At 34.1% G+C, this 19,257-nt stretch overlaps 3 protein-coding genes across 3 annotated transcripts; 1 reads left to right on the top strand and 2 right to left on the bottom strand.

Moving 5' to 3' along the window:
• The first annotated feature begins 988 nt into the window (after positions 1-988).
• Positions 989-2,823, top strand: PLSP1 (plastidic type i signal peptidase 1). Its single transcript, XM_079009598.1, has 5 exons — positions 989-1,551; positions 1,686-1,823; positions 2,056-2,142; positions 2,242-2,309; positions 2,521-2,823. Exons 1-5 carry the CDS (start codon positions 1,075-1,077, stop codon positions 2,699-2,701), a joined length of 951 nt encoding a protein of 316 aa, XP_078865724.1. The 5' UTR covers positions 989-1,074; the 3' UTR covers positions 2,702-2,823.
• Positions 2,824-9,479: 6,656 nt separating this feature from the next.
• Positions 9,480-12,099, bottom strand: LOC145061991 (uncharacterized). The gene is made up of 3 exons (XM_079009597.1): positions 11,331-12,099; positions 10,037-10,222; positions 9,480-9,946 (listed from the first exon to the last, which is right to left on the bottom strand). Exons 1-3 carry the CDS (start codon positions 11,850-11,852, stop codon positions 9,668-9,670), a joined length of 987 nt encoding a protein of 328 aa, XP_078865723.1. The 5' UTR covers positions 11,853-12,099; the 3' UTR covers positions 9,480-9,667.
• A 3,902-nt stretch (positions 12,100-16,001) lies between these two features.
• Positions 16,002-18,329, bottom strand: LOC145062611 (protein LIKE COV 1-like). The gene is made up of 7 exons (XM_079010192.1): positions 18,053-18,329; positions 17,296-17,348; positions 17,059-17,168; positions 16,812-16,979; positions 16,639-16,736; positions 16,427-16,553; positions 16,002-16,281 (listed from the first exon to the last, which is right to left on the bottom strand). The coding sequence occupies exons 1-7, from the start codon at positions 18,188-18,190 to the stop codon at positions 16,187-16,189; spliced, it is 789 nt and encodes a 262-aa protein (XP_078866318.1). The 5' UTR covers positions 18,191-18,329; the 3' UTR covers positions 16,002-16,186.
• Positions 18,330-19,257: the final 928 nt, after the last annotated feature.

Here is a 19,257-nt window from a genome sequence, read left to right as displayed (position 1 = left end):
TTCCTCAAATAAAAATATCACCTAAGGTTTCGACAACACCTATTGTCAAATTATACAAACTTTATCTTGCAGATCTCTAGAAGATTTTCATGTGTAGGGTTAAGGGATATTTTTCGACGTACCTTTTCTCTCACTTTTGGGTTTCTTTATCGAGCATCCTCTGTACTCCCTCTGTCTTGGGACTCGTTGCCTTCCGTCCTTCGTACGGGGCCTCATCCCATCACATTTAATGTTTAGGGTTGGAAGTACTGTAAGACTAATGGTAACAACATCACTTACCAGTTTCTCTACGAGGAGGTAAGCGGACCTTTATTACAACCTGGAATAAGCTATAATACCCATTTACAAAAATCCAGGGAATCAAGTTCGGGTCAGATAAAGTAGTTTTGATTTGCTAATCAATTCGGAAAGTTAGTCAACCCTTATCATATCTCATTAAGTCCCCTAGTATGAATCGAGACGAATTTAATCGTGTATCGATTCAGATTAGTATCAATGTCGTCGAAAGTCCATCATTCCTGATCTACATAGGATAACATCGGGGGTTGTGACATGTCTTGGGACGTGACAACTCTGAAGCCCTATTATTCGCACCAATGCCTTGGTAACGGATGTTGTTGAAGAGTCCACATGAAGAAGAAGACCTTATAGAGTTATTTTTATTTTTATTTTTATTTTTTTATTTTTTTTTATCTAATGATAGAAACCCTTTTCTTGATGAATTTGAATTCCAACATTAAAGACCCCAAAACACCCTTTATCCCTTCTTCGTGTAGCCGGCAATACCGGTGAAACCGGTTACTAGATTCTAATACAAAAGTCAACACATAAATATTGGTATAATGTTAACAAAAATCAATTTAGGACTAATTTAGATAAAGGTGTAAAACTTATGGATTTTATGATTATAATTTAATAATTTATAACCCTATAAAAATTAAAAGTCATTTGAAAACTACTTATTTTTATGAGATTATCTACATTTGATTCGTATTCATTTGCCGTGAAATTGAATTCCTTCTGTAACCTAATAAAACTGTACAACTAATTTCCACAAGGATTTCGAAGATAGAAATGGTGTCTTCGCATATCCTCCCTCCGTTATCTCCCCTCCACTACCCGAAATTGACTCTCAATTCCACCAGTTCATCACACACGCTAGCTTTCAACAATACCTGTTATAAACCCATCATAAAACCCCCCAAATTTCTAGGCTTTAGTAACCCTCCAAACCATAGAACTCACTTTCGCAAGCTAACTTGCCATGGAATTAAAGACCCGGCTAAGGAATTGAAGGTGGGTTTGGATTTAGACGGTGGAGGTGGCGGTGGTGGTGGAGACGGCGGAGGAGACGGAGGAGATGAGAATGAAGAGAAGAAAGGTGGGTTTTTACCAGATTGGGTGGACTTCACTTCCGATGATGCTAAAACGGTTTTCGCCGCGCTTGCAGTTTCTCTTGCGTTTCGATCGTTTATAGCAGAGCCCAGATTCATTCCTTCATTATCTATGTATCCCACATTTGATGTAGGAGATAGAATCGTCGCTGAAAAGGTAAATTTTTTGCTTAATTTATGTTTCAAGCTACTGTTTTTGTTCAATTTGACAACCGGGTTTCATGTTTAGACGATTAATCTTTCTATTTGATTCCTCATTTGAAAATTTCTTGATTGTTGATATGATTTCAGGTTAGTTACTATTTTAGAAAGCCATGCCCAAATGATATTGTGATCTTTAAAAGCCCTCCAGTCCTTCAAGAGGTTGGATATACGGATAATGATGTGTTCATTAAACGAGTTGTTGCAAAGGCAGGAGATTTGGTTGAGGCGAGTTTCTTGATTTATCCCCCCAAATATCATAATCTGATGCAACTCTTTTTAGGTCGTTATATACTTATATCATATGCACTTGTACTTTGATGCAAAATTAGCACCTTTTCAATACAAGAAGTAGCAACACACTTTCACTTTTATTAATTTGGTCATTGGAGTTTGAAAATGGTTAAAATTGAAATTAGTTGCTATAACCCAACAACATTTGCAAACTTTTGCATCACAGGTACACAATGGGAAGCTAATAGTAAACGGGGTACCCAGAAATGAAGACTTCACTCTAGAAGCACCCAAATATGAAATGAATCAAATTGTATGTAAATTGTAAAAATCTTTTATGATCTAATCCACTATGAAACCCTAATCTTGAAATCATGCTAAATCTGCTTCATTTATTTATTTTGTATTGCAGCGTGTACCCGAGAATTATGTTTTTGTGATGGGTGACAATCGTAATAACAGCTATGATTCACATGTGTGGTAAGTTTTCTTCTCATTTTTATCATTTTATAGAAACTTATATAAATTATTTAAAACTTGTTCATTGTTTAAACAAGTAATATTTGTAGCTAAAATATCATCAGCACTAGTTTAGAAATTAGAACCACCTCAACAATCTTTTTTTTTGGGTAATAAATAATGATCCTCAAAATTCTTATTATTATTTTCTTTTGTGTTTTTATTGCATTAGGGGACCCCTACCTTCAAAAAACATAATCGGGAGATCGGTATTGCGGTATTGGCCGCCAGCAAGGATAGGCGGCACAATCCTACCTGGCGGCTGTGCCACTGACAAGCCGGAAAACATCATCAGCACAACTAGTTTACAACCACCTCAACAAGATTCTTCCACTTCTTTAGCATCTCAATAGGCATTTCATGGTGACTTTTGATTCTCAACACAACTTTTTCATCATTTTTATTTCCTCCAAATTCGACTATTTGTTAAATGTTAATATCATTTTCCTTCAATCTGAGTAAAACTTTTAGTGTCTGTGTTACAGTTTTTTTTTTTTTTTTTCAAGTGAATTTTATAGTAACAAATATAAGTAAATCTGGTTGCAAAAATCTAAATTGTGTGAGAAAAAAATAGTGAGATAATTGATGCTGTTCTATAAAACATATGTGGATCCATCCTTTTCAGGCTGATCTATTCTTATACATGGAACATATGAGAGCATCGAAGACTTCCTTTACCTCATATTACATTCCACAAATGATGTCAAAGACTTAAAAATTGTTATATTTTGAAATATATTAGCTTCTGAACACCAATACTTCAATGAGACTACAAAGGAGTATCATTTTTTTAACAAGTTGAGGAAAATGCATCTCTTACCTCTTTTCATGCATAGAAAGTTTATGAAAGGGAGAAGAAATCTATGATATAAAGAGATTATATTGTACTATTCAACAAGTAGGAAACCACAGTTGGAGAAAAACCATCTGTTGATTAAAAGAAAGGATCATCTAATCTTAACACATGTCAAAGTAAAAGTGTTAGGATTGGAAAACATGTCAAAATACAATTGTTAGACTTGGAAAACATTGTAAGTATACCCGATGTTTGCTCTTTAAAGTATTGAATAATGGAGATTATCTAAAACTCAAAGTCACACCTCCTAGATAGTTTTCAAACCAAAAGATACAAATATAGTTGGGAAAGAAGCTTAAATCAAAATAACATTGCCAAAATACCTTTAATTATTACACAAAACAAAAAACTAAGACCATTTTGTCATCATAGATTTCGAAGAAATTAAAATGTATATTTGTATAAAAATTGCATTGGTCGACAAAATCAAAAGAATTTGAATTCTTTAAATTTCATTAAATTTCATGCTCAAGAAATTTGTCATTTTGTGGTTAAGAGCAAAGATTTTATATATTTTATTAAAAAGACAAAAAGGCCCTCCCACCTTTTTATTTTAGCTATGATTTATCAAATGATTATCATCATCTCTCCCACACCCCACCCATCCACCCACACTTAGGTGTTGTTTGTTTTTCTGAAACCAAAAAGTCTGCAGTCTGCGGACCACATCTGCAAGTCTCTGCAACAGAAGAGGTGGACCAAATGTCTGCAGTCTATAATAAGAAGATTGTTTGTTTTTTTACGTCTGCGGACTGCTGAAAAATAAACTAATTTTACAACATTTTATTTGAGTTTTACAACATCTAATAATTATTTCATCATAACTAACTGATAAGAAAATGCTACAACAAACAAATCATATATAAGCAATATTTATAATATATAATAATAAAAAACTACAACAAACAAAATGATATAATATCAATATTTTTACAATGAAAAAACTTTAAAAATCCATCCTCTTGATCTTCTTCTTTGAGATGCAACTACAACATTTAGCACAATATGGTCATTTGATCGGCATTAACGAAGTCTAGTTTCTTGCTTGAGCATTGAGCAATCTTGATAATCAATCTATGTGTTTTAAACTCATTTGTTATCATTGCCATTGACATGTGACATGACACAAACACCACAACTTGATTCAAAAGGAGGCTCTTATCGTGCTTTTCACAAAGAACTTGAGTTGAAATAGATAATCTACTAATAATTTCAAAAGTAGTATTCCGTTCTTTATACACTTCTATATACATTGCTTGGGGTTTTGCAAACACCAGGATGTGTTAAAGATGCATCAGCCCCTGTTCTTGATCGAATAAAACTTTTGATTTCTTTGAGGACTTTTATCGAACACTTGATGTGCAATATGAAATCACCACCTCTATATGAACCTGATTGTCAGAAGGATTTCATATACCCAAACCAAGCAATTCAAATGAGCAAAAAAACAAAATTAAAAGGATTCCACATGCCCAAAATCACGTGACTATTATTCAATCAGATTAGATGTTGAAAGAAACTGACATCTGATTTTAGGGAAGAACAGATTCTCGTACCTGTGGATGAAGCCGGCAGTGGATGGAGGAGGAGGCAAGCATCGCCGATATTTTGGTGTGTATGGTGGGCAGTGATTATGGTGGTGGGTCGGAAGGGGGAGAACGATCGGTGGTGGAAGGATGGATGGTGAGGATATATGGAGGCGCTGTGAGAAAAAAAACGTATTCAATGTTTTTTTTTTTTTTTTTGAGTTGTGTAGATGTTAGAAGACATTGGGCCATGTCTGTGCCAAGAAGACTTCGCGCAGATGTTTTTAGGTCTGTGCACTTCCAAATAACAAACGGTCTGTAAGGGCATATGTCTGCACGTGGTCTGCGAGGCACATACACAAGTGATCACGCAGATCTGCAGACAAAAAACAAACAGCCCCTTATACTCATACCACCAACTCACCCACCCCTACACATACCTCCAACCACACTCCATACCCACCCAACCTATCTCCACATACACACCCCTACGCCTACGTATACAACTAGCGCCTCCCCACCTAGACCACCTACATACCTACCTTCCCACCCACACCCATCTTATATTGTATTTTAGACTTGATTAATAAACCATCTTAATAAACCATTTGATGATTTGTATTGTGATCAAATCGTTAGTGATATCTAAAGCAAACAAGCCGATAAATAAGATTGTGAATTATATGTTAATTAGTCGCAAATAATAAATCATATTATTATTTTTTAATTACCAACTTTCGTCCAAAAATCATATCGATCGTTCAAAATTAGATCATATGAAATGTTGTAGAAGAATATTATATCGTTATCGGACGAATTAAAAGACTAGACAGAAAATTAAAACCAACCTCAAGATTGCAGTTTCTTGAGTGGTAGATACACGAAAATGACTCATGTCCTTAAAATGTTTTATGCACTCTAATGATTGTAGGTCTCAATGTAGAATCCCGTGATTTGGATTGAGAGGGTGTTTGGGAATACTTTTTAAATGACTTTTACCTTTTAACTTTTCTAAAAAGTTATAATGATGTTTGGAAGATGCAAAAGTTCTTTTCAAAATAACTTTTTGTAAAGAAGAAAAGAGTGGGTTTTCAAAAGTCAAAAAAGTGTTACTTTTTGTAACTTTTGGACTTTTAAAGCTAAATCACACTCAAAAGTAAAAAAATACTACCCAAACACTTTTTAAAACTCACTTTTGGCTTTTGTTTCCTTAAAATAACTTTTACAAAAAGAACTTTTAGGCTTAAAAAGTAATCCCAAACACCCCCTTAGTGCAGTTATCTCTCATTTCAACAACAATGGAAAACTGATAAACACAAAGCTTCCTTGTTGCTTATCCGAAAGTCAATACATTGTCAAACATCGACTAGGTTAATCGAACTCAATTTAACCTAAATCCGCAAAAATCAAAATCTTCTCAACTCCCAACAACCGATGCAACATGTGAAGTGCGCCTAAAATGTGTGCTATTTTGCGAACTTAGTATCTTGTGTTTATGACTCGGCTAGGCAAGCATGTGGACCTAACCCTTAACCTTCATTAAAATCTTTGAAGGTGTAAGGATAGAAAAGCCTTATAAACCCACAAAATATTCTTCCTCCCACATATGTAGGACAAAGGTAATTTACCAACTTGTAAACTTAAGCTCTTAAATTTCTAACTATCCCCCACCAAGTTGGTAAGTGTCCTTTCGCTTAGACAAACAATATCACTTGGGTGTCACGATGTAACACCCGTTTTCGAGAATAGGTCGGTTGAGGGCTTGGAGGAAGCCAAGATAAGGATTTTGGGAAAAAACCTTATGCCACAACGTGGTGAATTGAGCACCACGACGTGGCATGTCAAATGCATGGATAACGTATCATGTGTCTGCCACGACGTGACAAGAGGAAGGCCAGAACGTGGCATCCGTTGCAGCCCAAGCCCATGATCTTTTAGGGATTCTTCCATATTCAAGCTCCTAAACTCAAGGTTTAGGGCATCCTATTAAGCCTTCATCCCTTCTGAACGAAACCCTAGCATCCAGGCATGACTGAAGGCTTGATTTTTTTTTTTTTGATTTAGAGCTTATTCTTAGATTTGGGTGAAGCTTGAGGAAAGGAGAAGTCCATCTTGGTGCAAGGGGTCAAGGAGCGAGCTTGGATCCACTATCTTCTTCATATTTATGAGTGATTGAAGGTATAAAGCTCTCATCTTGACTTATGTTTTTCTTGGTATAAGTTTGAGTCCTTTTTGTAAGATTTTGGTCCCTTCCTTGGATGATCTTGGAGTTTGAAGAACTCCAGAGATTGTGATGAATTTTCTAGGTTTGGTGCGTCTTGCGTTCATGCTCAAGTTATAGCCTCATTAAGGACTTAATGAATTTAGGGTTGTAGATCTATTCTTTCAATGGAGTCCTAATGGATAAAGTTGGGAACTTTATCCATTAAGTCATTGAATAGAAGTATATCTGAAGTTTTGGGATTAGATCTTTAGGGATTAAACACTTAATGAAGAATTTGGCATTCTACCAAATCCCACGACATGGCCAAGAGCTTGTCATGGCATGGTGGTGCTCTGATGATCGACTGTTTTGCCTTAGTTGGCCACGATGTGGCCAAGAGTTTGCCACGACGTGGGGGTCGTTGATTAGCACAGGGAGTAAGCATGTTGTTGTGTTTCCTTGGGTCTTCGATTAAGTGAATTTCCTAACTATACTACGTATTGCAACATATATCCTTGCATGTTAGGATATATGAGTAATGATATGATGATAGCCTGAGAACTCTTGATTTAGGCTTTCTTTCATGTTCCTTGTTTGGTTGTGGCTATAGAGTGGGATCACCTGTTCGAATGTCTATCTCACCTCTGGTTACATATAGTTATGCATTCCTTGGAGATTTGATGGTAGTGATATAATGTGTTGTATGAGGCCTAGTATACGGTAGTGAGTTGTTAGATAGGTAGACTAGGGTAGATAGTTGTTCGTGCTTATGTGTTTACTTAATTACTTGTTTGTTTCATATGTCGACATATTGTGGTGGGTCATGTTGAGGCGGTCCTGCTTTGTGGTGTTGGCCAAGGTACCAGGTGCAAGCCACCTGTAAGTTGTAGGCACGAGAGAGGAACCATTCGTGGACTGGAGGCTCAGGTGAGCGGTTGGGTTAAAGCGGTACTACTTGGTGTTGTAGGCCAACAAACTCGGGAGCAATCCAGTAATCCAGTCTTATGTTGTGGGCCCGGGGGTAATCCAGTCTTATGCTTTGAGCCCATGGGAAATCCAGTCTTATGTTGTGGGCCCGGTGTGCATGTATTGTATGTGTATTGTGGTATTGTGGAGGAACTTATTAAGCTTTGGCTCATAGTTGTAGATTAAACATTTTTTTTAAACAAATGTATTTTGGAACAAATGGTTTTCTTAACTAAGATCTTATAAATGTGAAGTTTTAAATAAAAATGAAAGTTTATATATATATACATATATATATATATATATATATATATATATATATATATATATATATATATATATATATATATATTAAATGGGACGTTACACATGAAGATTAAACCCTCGTTTAATGTGGACAAACAATAAGAGAGATGGTTTTTTCAATTTTATTGTTTGAAGGAAGTGTTCTAAAAGGCGCGCCATGGCGTGAGGCGCGACGTCGCCGTTACGAAAAGCTTCATAACGTTGCTGTTAGGCGTGGCGCGTGGCAAGGCGTGATATGGCGTGCCATGACGTGTTATGGCGCATGTTTTTTCGTTTGAGACACGTTTTTTTGCTCTTTTTTATACCTTTTCTAATCGGACATACAAGTATTGTGTTTTTTATTAACTTTCTGTTTTTAGTTGTTGATATAACACTTCTAAAAACTAGATATATTTGATATAAATTTATATTTATGCGGTAATATAATTATAAATTAATACAAATTCGCCGCCTTACATCACGCCTTGAAAAACGCCATGGCTCGCCATAACTCGTTAAGCTTGAGGCTTGGCCTTGCTGCCACGCCACGCCTCACGCCTTTTAGAACCTTGTTTGAAGGTATTTTTTAAAAGTTAGATTTGGTTGTATTCACACCCATAACTCCATAAGACATTCTTCATAATATATGGGACACTACATATCTACTAATAAATGCACTACCAAATACACACATGTACGTTCATCTCATACTTTAGTTGATTCTCATTTAGGCATCATACTTATGATGATATTCTATGTAGGTAGTGTACTTTCATTACTTGGTATTTCTAGTAATCTTTAGCTATTCTGAGACACATCCTATGATATTGGAATGCATATTATCATAAAATACATTACAAAGCATGGGATTCTTTCATAACGATATACTTCACACATTTCCTATTTAAGCAACATACTTCTATTTCTAGGACGCTTTAACATCTAAACTCCATTTCCTTACTTACCACCCAACCTAATTGACAATACCATATTCTTATATTGGCTAATTCTATATAGTTTTGGTATACTTGTAGTCCCGTTAAGGCACAAAGTGCAACCTTTAAATATATGACTCTTGCATTGGGTTCTTGTTTATGTTGTGGTATGTATTAGTTTGTTGAGAACCAAGCAATATAATACCATTTCTTGTACAAAAAGTGTTAGTAGGAGTAATACTTCGAGTATGTTTTAGGCAACTTAGAGAAGTTACCTGACTTGTTTCTTTTTTCCAAAATTTGTAGTTTTACATATGTAAGTCATCAGAAATAAAAAAAAATAAACTAAAGTAACACATTTTAGATATATAAAGTGAAATTAATCCTTTACAAATGATGCAAGATCCAAGAGAAACGACTGTGGTTTATCACACTGAAAATCTACCAAATAGGAAATAGGAAACATATATAACTAGAATTACTCATTTGCTAGTGATGTTCATAAAATAAGAGAAACATAAAAGCAACTTTCGATCTTGATTTTCATTTCACGTATACGAACATGATTCCCTCTTGAAGTCTATAATTTTATTGTTCTCAGAGTCAATTTCCATGGTGCAAAAGACTTGACGTCGATGCTTTGTCTTTACCAACCACCCCACCAAATTGGCATGTGAACGAATCTCAAACTCTAACTTAAAAGGGACACTATTATTGTTGTTTGATGTAGCTAAACGTATACCAGCTCCATAGAGAGGAACGTTACGACCTTCAACATTCACTGACATTGTCCTTTGGCTTTTCTTCGGTTGATAATAGTTCACAAACTAATGATAACAAACAGAATACAACATTGTAAATGAAAAGGTTTCAAGGTTAAAATCCCATGAAGAAAATGGGCGTGAAGAGCTAATTACCTGACCACTTCCTACCACGATTTGTGAATAAAAGAGATTTAAAGAACTTGAAGAGACATGGATGCCAAAAAACGTGGCAGGGTTTTCTATGTTCATCTTCACCGTACAATTTACAGTCAAGAACTTGGTTGGAACTCCGGTGTAATCCGTTCCTTCTCCATAATAGAAATTGTTCACCTTCCAACTCTACAAAACCATAATGTTGATGATTCATGTCACAAAGGCAAAAACTCATGTTATATAAATGATTCATGATAGATTAATTTCACGAAAAATAACATCACCTACTATATGCTGCAACCAAATATTGTTATCACAATATTCAAAATTGTGAGGTATGTCTATTTGCTATTATTTAAAAGATAAAAACACCGTTATACATTTTATTGTTTTTAACTACACGCTTGGACAAAACACCAATAAATCAAATGTTTTGTGAATTTGCAATCACGTCAATTATAATATTTTCGTCTATTAAAAAAAACTATTGAAATTCTCTATTAAAAAATGTTATTACATAATCATCTTGTACCAAATTAATTAATTAATTATTTAGTTAATTTGATCAAAATTGAATCCTTTCTAATAAATGAAAGTTTTTTGTCATTTGTCACACTCTCATTCAATTTGACAAATATCATTTTATGGTTATTTTGATTTTATTTCCACATTTCATTCTATGAGTTTTTTATTTTATTAAATTTAACATAATATTTTAATTTAATAATTGAAATAAATGTAGGAACAAATAGATATCAATTTTATTAATGAACTTACTTTTTAATTTCAAAATTCCTAAAATTAAAACTCATTAGTTTCTTTTATTTATTTAAATTATTTGTTTAAATTTAAAAGATAAAAAATATTTATATTATAATAATTCATTAATTTTCTTATAAATTCAAAGTTCTTAAATATTTTGACATTTATATTTAGTTTTTTTTTTAAAAATTAACCCATGTAATATATGAGTCTCACAATTAATAAATATGATATAACTCGACATTCTAATAAAAGTATAATAACATCGTAAATAATTCAAAATAATTATTTACAATATATATTTGTAAGAACATGTGAAAATATAAAATTAACATATTACAAGAATATATCTAAGATAAACTATTTTTAGTGGATATATTAGAAAGAAAGCGTGAAAGTAAAATGACATTGCTAGCACACACATCATGACATAATTATAAAATTTGTGATTATATATTGTAAAAATATGTGTAATAAACTCAAGTATTTTGATTTTTGAGTATATATATTTATTTATATACGATAAAGTTACCTTCATATGAACTTGAAGCTTGTAAGGCCTACTCGCACCCCATGTGATGAAACAGATCGCCGTAAAACTCATTACCAATCCCATCAATACCATCATAATCCGACATTGTCGCATGAATTCTCTATCTCGGAAGTAATCATCGTCCTCATAATCTTCATTTTCCTCGTCAATCACACTGAACAACGGCGGCCACCCTTTCCTCTTCCTAAAAGACGAATGGACGCGGTGTTTTCCGGTCACCGCAAAAGCTCGATAGGGGCCGGAAACTCTACTGGCACTGGAGGAAGACGGTCGTGAGTGTGAAGGATGCGACGGCGAGTCATTCGGAGAGCTGTGAGTCGGAGTTGTTTGACTGTTGGTTGAGGATTTGTTATCAACATCGTCATGCGAATCGCGAGATGGACTTTGAACGTAGTAATTATACGATGTTGTCGGAGATCGATCTCGTTTCGGCGACGTTGATGACGACGTGCTGCTGCCGCCGAGACTTGTTACATCGCTTTCCAACTTCTCGGTGCTCATTTTTTTGTGTGTGTGGTGGCCGGATTCAATGGCGAACAGAAATTGAGGGAGAAATCTTCATCGGATTCGATTCGATTTGATGGAGAAACGAGAAAACCCACACAGATTTGAAGGTGTTTAGGAGAGATTAAGAAGCGATGATGTCGGAAATGGAAAGAGACCGTTTCATGTGGGCAGAGAATGTCGAAGGTGACGGATGCGTGTGTGTTGCTTCCATCGGGATCATGGAACCTTAAACAAAACATGTGTCTATACTAGGAAGTGAAATTTCGGCTGAGTTCTATTTATGGGCCCAGGCCCAAGAAAGATAACTAAAATATATAGATTTATTTATTTGAAAACGAGTTAAAATCGGGTTTAGGAAATTACGAATTCAAAGCATTCCTTAGTACTAGTTGAAAAGGTATTAAAATTGATTGGTATTTATAAATAAATTAATAAAAAATAATATTTGATAAAAACTAATGGATAAAGTAGATTTTATTTATTTTTAATTGTCATCGTACAATGAGTGAGATGGCAAACGGGCAACAACTATAGAGAACTAGCTTACAACTATTTTCATGGCTTGTCAAAAATATACCAACCTTAAAAAAAAAGAGCTAGTTGTGACTTATTTAATATAGCCTTAGAAATTGTCGATATCATAATAAAGTGTCTAGAACTTTATAAATTGTTTGTATTAAAGTTTAATATAGTTTTACAATAATTTTTGTTATTGCACATATATATAATAACTGTTTGAATTCGAAAAAAAAAAAGACAAGGAAATGAGTTGGCAGGTCCAAAAGGCCACCACAACCCCTAAAAATAGTTATGGACTTTTGGACTTTTTACCAATTTGAATTTGGAAACCCTCGTTTACAGCTATAAAGAATTTAAGAATTTCCAACGTTTAGTTCTATTTTTCGGCGCATTATTATCCTTTGTTTAAAAATTTTCAAATTAGATCAAAATAAATTGATCAAATTTGAATTTGTATTGCGCCAATAACGGAAGCAAACGATGATCCTGAGGAAATTCTCAAGAAGAATTAACAATATGGCCAACTGAGATCTCTTAATTCTTGATGGACATTTTACATACATTCAAAACTTGAGACTTTTTTTTCCCTATTTAAAGAAAGGTCCCTAAAGTTAACCTGTATTATCACAGTTGTCCCCTAGACTTGGAGGTTTAACCTAATTTTTACCTACACTCTACATTTTGGCTTACAAACTAAGCCCAACATATCACAATTGAAAAGTCAAACACCTTTACCAAACTCGAACTCGAAAACGAAAACAATGGATAGTCGATCTCTATCCAACCAAAACTCTTTGGACTTTGGGTAACCAAAATGAACATCTATAAGCTCACACAACTTCTTCTTGATCTCTACCAAACATTTACATCTATATCATGCTTATCAGACTTTGTGCAACCCCATATACGGATATACCTATACCTGTGCTTTGACGAATGCTCTAAACCATACACAAACCTACAATGTCGACCATGCGAACCTCTATTGGATAAACCAAAATCCCCACTAGTTGAGCCCTTAAGTTTCTTTCATTGATATCACCATGAAGAAATTTCTCATGTCATACTCCACGTGGAAATTTCCTTTGTAGTCGACCCCTACCATCTGGCTAAACATATAAGCCACATATCTCACCAAAACATTCGGTTTTAATATCAATTTAAATAAATTTTGAAAGCCACTCTTCAAATTGTGAAAACCCTTTAAACAAATATAAAAAATATCTTTGTAGTTAATCCTTACCGTTCGATTAAACATTTTTTTTGAACAACAAACTAATCTACTAAAATCCTCTAAAAGGGAGGACATATATCGCAACTAAGCATTGAAATAAAGTCTTTTAAATAAATTTTGCAATCCCTTCTTCTGAAAGCCCCTTAATTAAATATAGAAAAAAACATCATAAATGGTCCCTGTGGTTTCCCAAAATCTAAAGTTTAGTCCCCGTGGTTTAAAAACATCATAGTCGGTCCTTGTGCTTTCAAAACTTTTGACGGTTGGTCCTTATTATTAACTTTGTTAAGTTTTGTCCATTAACTGAAGGGCATTTTTGTCATTTCACTACCATAGGATCATTTATGATGTTTTCACTTATTTAAAAAAAAATAAAAAATAATGAAATAATATGCAAAGGGGTCCCACCCTCTCTCCCTCCCTCCCTCTTTCTCTCTCTCTCTCTCTCTCTCTCAACCCCTCTCTTCCTCTCGTTCTTATATCACCAGCCACCATCATCATGTTTCTCACTATTTGCTGTTGATCGGAGCTAGCCAAACACCGTGTGTTGCTGTTACTGCTTGTGTGGCTCCGTCTGACCAGCTACCTCCGACCACCTGTCACCGTTCACTGCCACTCCCTTTGAGTTCACGTTGGCATAAAACAAATGAGCAAGGCAGTGGAACTACAATTGCACGCCACCACCACCCGCTGCCATAGTGAGGACTCCGATTCACCAAAACTAATAGACCCAACAATCTATCTTCTCCTCTACCTCCTAATTTGACCATCGCCTGTATGGTTGTATATACTCACCAAAGTTTTTAAATCAAGAACCAAGGCATACATCTTTTCTCTGTGAAGAATTAAGACCATCATCTCTACTGAAATCATTCTCTCTTCTCCTATATCATTTCATTGTCCATCATCAGAACACCACCATAATCCTTTTCAATATGCAATTGGAGAACATAAGGAAGAAGGGGTTGTGATTTGAATCTGTACAGATGAGAAGAAAGGCGCACATGAAAAAATGACATCTCAGTCTTGATCTTCGAAGGTTAAGGGTGGGTCTAGTTTTCTTGAGGTGTACTTGGTGCTCGATTCACACAAGTTTAAACATGACAGAGGCATCTCTCTTTCTCTCTTGTTCTTCATATATTGCAAAAGTTATTATGTTTATCAATTTTTAGCTCACTGAAATATGCACACAAAGTGTTTGTTAAAATGCCAAGGAGAGCTTTTAGTTGTTACGATCCATATTTGCCTTAAACCCTTTTTTGTTATTATGTGAAAGTGTTTGGCTAGCTCCGATCAACAGCAAAGAGTAAGAAACACGGTGGTGATGGTTGGTGATATGAGAGAGAGAGAGAGAGAGAGAGAGAGAGAGAGAGAGGTGGGACCCCCTTTGCATATTATTTCATTTTTTCATTTTTTTTAAATAAGTGAAAACCTCATAAATGGTCCCTGTGATCGTGTAAAGACGAAAATGCTCTTTAGTTAACGGACAAATTTAACGGAGTTAGCAATAAGGATCAATCGTCAAAAGTTTTGAAAGCACAGAGACCATCTATGACATTTTTAAACCACGGGGACTAAATTTCAGATTTTGGGAAACCACAAGGACCATTTATGATGTTTTTTCTTAAATATAAAAATTATATGTTGTTTTGTATATCAATATACTATTTAATTAACTAATTTACTTATTACCGAAATTTATATACTAAAAATCCTTTAGTTTATGTTTTAAGTAATTTTATATTATAAAATAAATTAAAGGATATATAATAATATAAGGTTAACATATTTAAAACGTAAATAAAAAAAGATAATTACTTAAATACAACATATTTTGTGCGTACATAATTGATAGAGACAAAAATAGCAACATCATTGTAAGACAAAATTGCAATAATGATCATGTTGTTATGTGGAAATTACCATTTTGGATACAACTTCCAAAGAACTTTTGAGTTTTTGTCGCCCTTAATCCCCCCATTAGTCTTGGCTTTTTGAATCAAATCCAAAGCTTTAAGTGTTCAACAGCACATAACTGCTTAAGAAGGTTTAGGTGATCATTGACAAGTTGAATATTTAGAGGGTGGTTGGCTTAGCTTCTTAAAGCCTAAAAGTCCTTTTGGAAAAGTTACAAAAAATCATGATTTCCTGATTTTTTTAAAAAGTTGATTTTCCTTGTATAAAAAGTCAAAAATAACTTTTTAAAACTAGTTTACCAAACATCTTTTGCTTTTTTTTTTTTTTTTTCAAAAAAAACTTTTGACTGTGAAAAGCTAAACCAAACACCCCTTAAATATCACCAAAGATTTGATCAAGTCCCCCATTTCTTTAAACCTCTTTTTTAGACTCAATATGATTAATTATCACCCGATATAAAATCTTCAAAAATATGAATCAAAACTCATCAAATATCAAACTAAAACTTACAACATTGAAGAAAATCTAGCTTTTATCTACATAATCTTTGGCTTTTTAGTTCTCCATTTGAAGCTACATATATGTATATAATAACAAACAAGAAGAATCATAAGTCCTAACCACTATCACATAATATGAATCAATGTCTGTTTATCATTTAGCCTCTGTTGTTTCTATGTCTCTCCACATTAACACTTGAATCCAGTGTCGATAATATTTGTGGCATTGACATGCCCCCAGACACCACAATTTCTGCAATAAAAAACCACAAAAACTATTCAACCTTTTTCCTTTTTCACTTAATAGACCAAATAAACCGTTTGAATTCCAAACAAATTCACAATATTCATCAATTTTGAAGGTTGTTTTAGTCATTTAATACAAAGTTATGACTTACCAATTCCTTCACGAACAGATAAGTTGGGTCTGATTACATCCTTTGAATTGACCAAAAAGATATCACCAATGTAAAGATGATTCGTTGGAACATATACCGAATATAGCTCTTCTTCCCCTGAATAATTCTATTAAAAAAAAACGAATAATTAATTTTGTTATATTTTACTAATAACATACGAAATGATTAAAAAAGAGTGGAAATTTATAAACCTGGAGAGTGACAGATGAAGTAATGAAACCAAATGCATATTCTCCAATACGAGGATGCCTAATGATTGCCACTTCTTTAAATGCTTGTGTGTTTTGATCTGATATATTATCAACAACAAATAATAACATTAGCAACTATATATTATATATAAATAAATAAATAAATTAATAACCTGGAGAAATGGCAGCACTAATTTGTTTGGATGCATTGTAGATATGACGAACAAAAGGCATTCGTTTAATGAACCATTCTCCAAGGCTTAGAACAGATGCACCCAACCATGATGACATGAACACTCCAACCAAAAATATGAACATGATGGATGTTATAAATCCAACACCTAAATAAAATTCAAATTCATTAAAGTTTATTGGTTTAATCACTTAATTAGTTTTAGTGGTGATTAAAAATGTGCTCACCAAATATATCTATGCCGAGTTGGACATAAATTGGAGAGAAAAATCCATCCACAAAATGTATAAACCACCATGTTATGTAGAAAGTTATAGCGATTGGCAATAGGATCACACTGCAAAAAAAAATGAAATCTTTAAACATTAAAACTAAATCCGAAATGGCATTAAAGATGATTTTTATTTTTTGTTGGCTGTTATCGAAGGAAAGGGCATTTTGGGAATTGAAGGTAATGTGAATACCATCCGGTCATGAACTTTTTAGAAGCCCAACTTCTGACAACTTTGATGAAAGTCTACATGAAAATGATGACATGAAAAATCTCATTAGAATAGGGTGATTGGAGATAGGTGGGATTCATTAAAAGAAATAAGACTGATGAAATTATAAGAAGAAAATCAGAGAGTAAACTCATATGATAATGGAATACAATGATTCAATCCATCACCTTGCTCATTCCATTATCTACATCATTCCAACCAAACAGATCCCAAGTTGTGAAAGTTATAATCAATCCATTTCGATCATAGATTCATAGTGGATGAGGTAAAAGAACTTAAAACCAAACTACCAACGTCCCTCTTCACAATTCTTAAGTCTTAACCACTTCCCACCTAATTCCCTCTTGCTACATACGAGACTCATAGAATCATAGTCGAGTTATTCAATGGAATCCATCAATGATACCCAACGAACGAATCAAGCATTCAATTCACTCCCGTAAAAGTTAAAACTCAGAGCTATACCCCTAATCACATACAATCTTGTATCCACAGAGAAAAACTAAAAACTAAATGATGTAATAGAAACTTAGAAAGCACAATGAACAAAAACCCGTTACGATCCTATAAGAAGTCCAGATAATAAAGGGAATTCACCTAAAACCCTAACAGGGGGCAGTAAGTTTCATAATCCAAAGCCCAACTAAGCAATCAAATCAAACATAGTATTATTTAGAAATTTAAAAGTATAGCTAGCTAGTGAGAGAAAGAAAGAGACCTCTCGGCCGGCGTGATGAGACGATGAGTTGGAAGAAGGTGAGGGTTTTGAAGACGCGTCGTCGTCATCGTCAACCGTATTGGCGACAGGTATAAGCAGCTCTCGATCTCTGCTACTCGGAGATTTTTCATCGCCCATTACTTTCTCTCTCTCTCTCTCTCTCTCTCTCTCTCTCTCTCTCTCTCTGTCTCTCTCTCTCTCTCTACTTTCTCTCTCTAAGACTTTCTCTTGAAATTGAAATTCATTAAAAGAGAGATTGTGTTCAAGTAATATACCAACTTACATATTGAATTTTATATTGAAACTATAGCAGGGTGCATGTGAAGAATTCAAGAAATTTGTTGGCAGTATAAAAGGGGCGGAAAGTTCAACGCTGAAAGCTACAAATTAGAAATTGCAAACCCTAGGAATTTTGATATATGCAAAACTGGGGAAAGTGTTTTCATGGGCGAATGCTCTCAACAAGAAGTCAACGGGGGATAGGAATGAGTCTACCTCTAATTAGATGGATAAATGGATAATCATAAAAATATCATAGGATTTATGAAGAATTAATAAAAATAATCCATCTTAAAAAATCAACCTTCTATATATTTTAAAATTAGGATTTTACTCGTTGTGCGTGGTAAAACAAATATATAGGATAATGACGCAATAAAGTTTTCGGTTAAAATTACCATTCGGTTGGGACAAACCCAAACTTTTTGCTAGGATTAACTTCGTAGTTGATGTCAAATTCGAGAAGGATGCCCACAGTCACACAGATTTGTATTATCAAATATCTTATGTGTCTTTGAAACCATTCAGTTAGGAAAAACCCCATACTTTTTGCTATGATTTGTCTTCGTAGTTGATGTCAAATTCGAGAAGGATGTTTAAATTCGAGAAGGATGTCTATAGCCACAATGGTTTGTATCATCAAATATCTTACATGTCTTTGAAATGTGTGAGTCTGAGTTGCAGATCATCGATTTAGTAGAAGAAGAAGCAACCAAAGGAGAATAAGATGTTGTAAATAGTATTCAAAGTCATTAACTGTTTTGGTAATATTTCTAATAATAGCAGAGTCATTTTGGGTTGGCCACATGACCCAAATAGCATAAAGAAATGGAGTTTAATAATATGTTAATTTATTAAGGAATTAACAAATTAATTAGAAACTATTTTGATAAATTAATTAAAAGGATTTAATTAATTTAAAGAGG

Source organism: Lactuca serriola, chromosome 7, assembly GCF_051521515.1.
Source record: "Lactuca serriola cultivar US96UC23 chromosome 7, Lser_US96UC23_V15, whole genome shotgun sequence".
Classification (NCBI taxonomy): domain Eukaryota; kingdom Viridiplantae; phylum Streptophyta; class Magnoliopsida; order Asterales; family Asteraceae; genus Lactuca; species Lactuca serriola.
Note: the sequence above shows the minus strand (reverse complement) of the source record. Positions and strands in the feature narration are given on the sequence as shown.

Excerpts from the sequence above, each read along its gene's own strand:
- PLSP1 (XM_079009598.1), top strand. The coding sequence starts at position 1,075 with ATGGTGTCTTCGCATATCCTCCCTCCGTTATCTCCCCTCCACTACCCG. Across the intron at positions 1,552-1,685 it reads ATAGAATCGTCGCTGAAAAG|GTTAGTTACTATTTTAGAAA; the intron begins GTAAATTTTTTG and ends ATATGATTTCAG. Across the intron at positions 2,143-2,241 it reads AATATGAAATGAATCAAATT|CGTGTACCCGAGAATTATGT; the intron begins GTATGTAAATTG and ends TTTGTATTGCAG.
- LOC145061991 (XM_079009597.1), bottom strand. The coding sequence starts at position 11,852 with ATGAGCACCGAGAAGTTGGAAAGCGATGTAACAAGTCTCGGCGGCAGC. Across the intron at positions 10,223-11,330 it reads AGCTTCAAGTTCATATGAAG|AGTTGGAAGGTGAACAATTT; the intron begins GTAACTTTATCG and ends ATGGTTTTGTAG. Across the intron at positions 9,947-10,036 it reads TCGTGGTAGGAAGTGGTCAG|TTTGTGAACTATTATCAACC; the intron begins GTAATTAGCTCT and ends TGTTATCATTAG.
- LOC145062611 (XM_079010192.1), bottom strand. The coding sequence starts at position 18,190 with ATGGGCGATGAAAAATCTCCGAGTAGCAGAGATCGAGAGCTGCTTATA. Across the intron at positions 16,737-16,811 it reads TAGTGCTGCCATTTCTCCAG|ATCAAAACACACAAGCATTT; the intron begins GTTATTAATTTA and ends ATAATATATCAG. Across the intron at positions 16,282-16,426 it reads ATCTGTTCGTGAAGGAATTG|AAATTGTGGTGTCTGGGGGC; the intron begins GTAAGTCATAAC and ends TTTTTATTGCAG.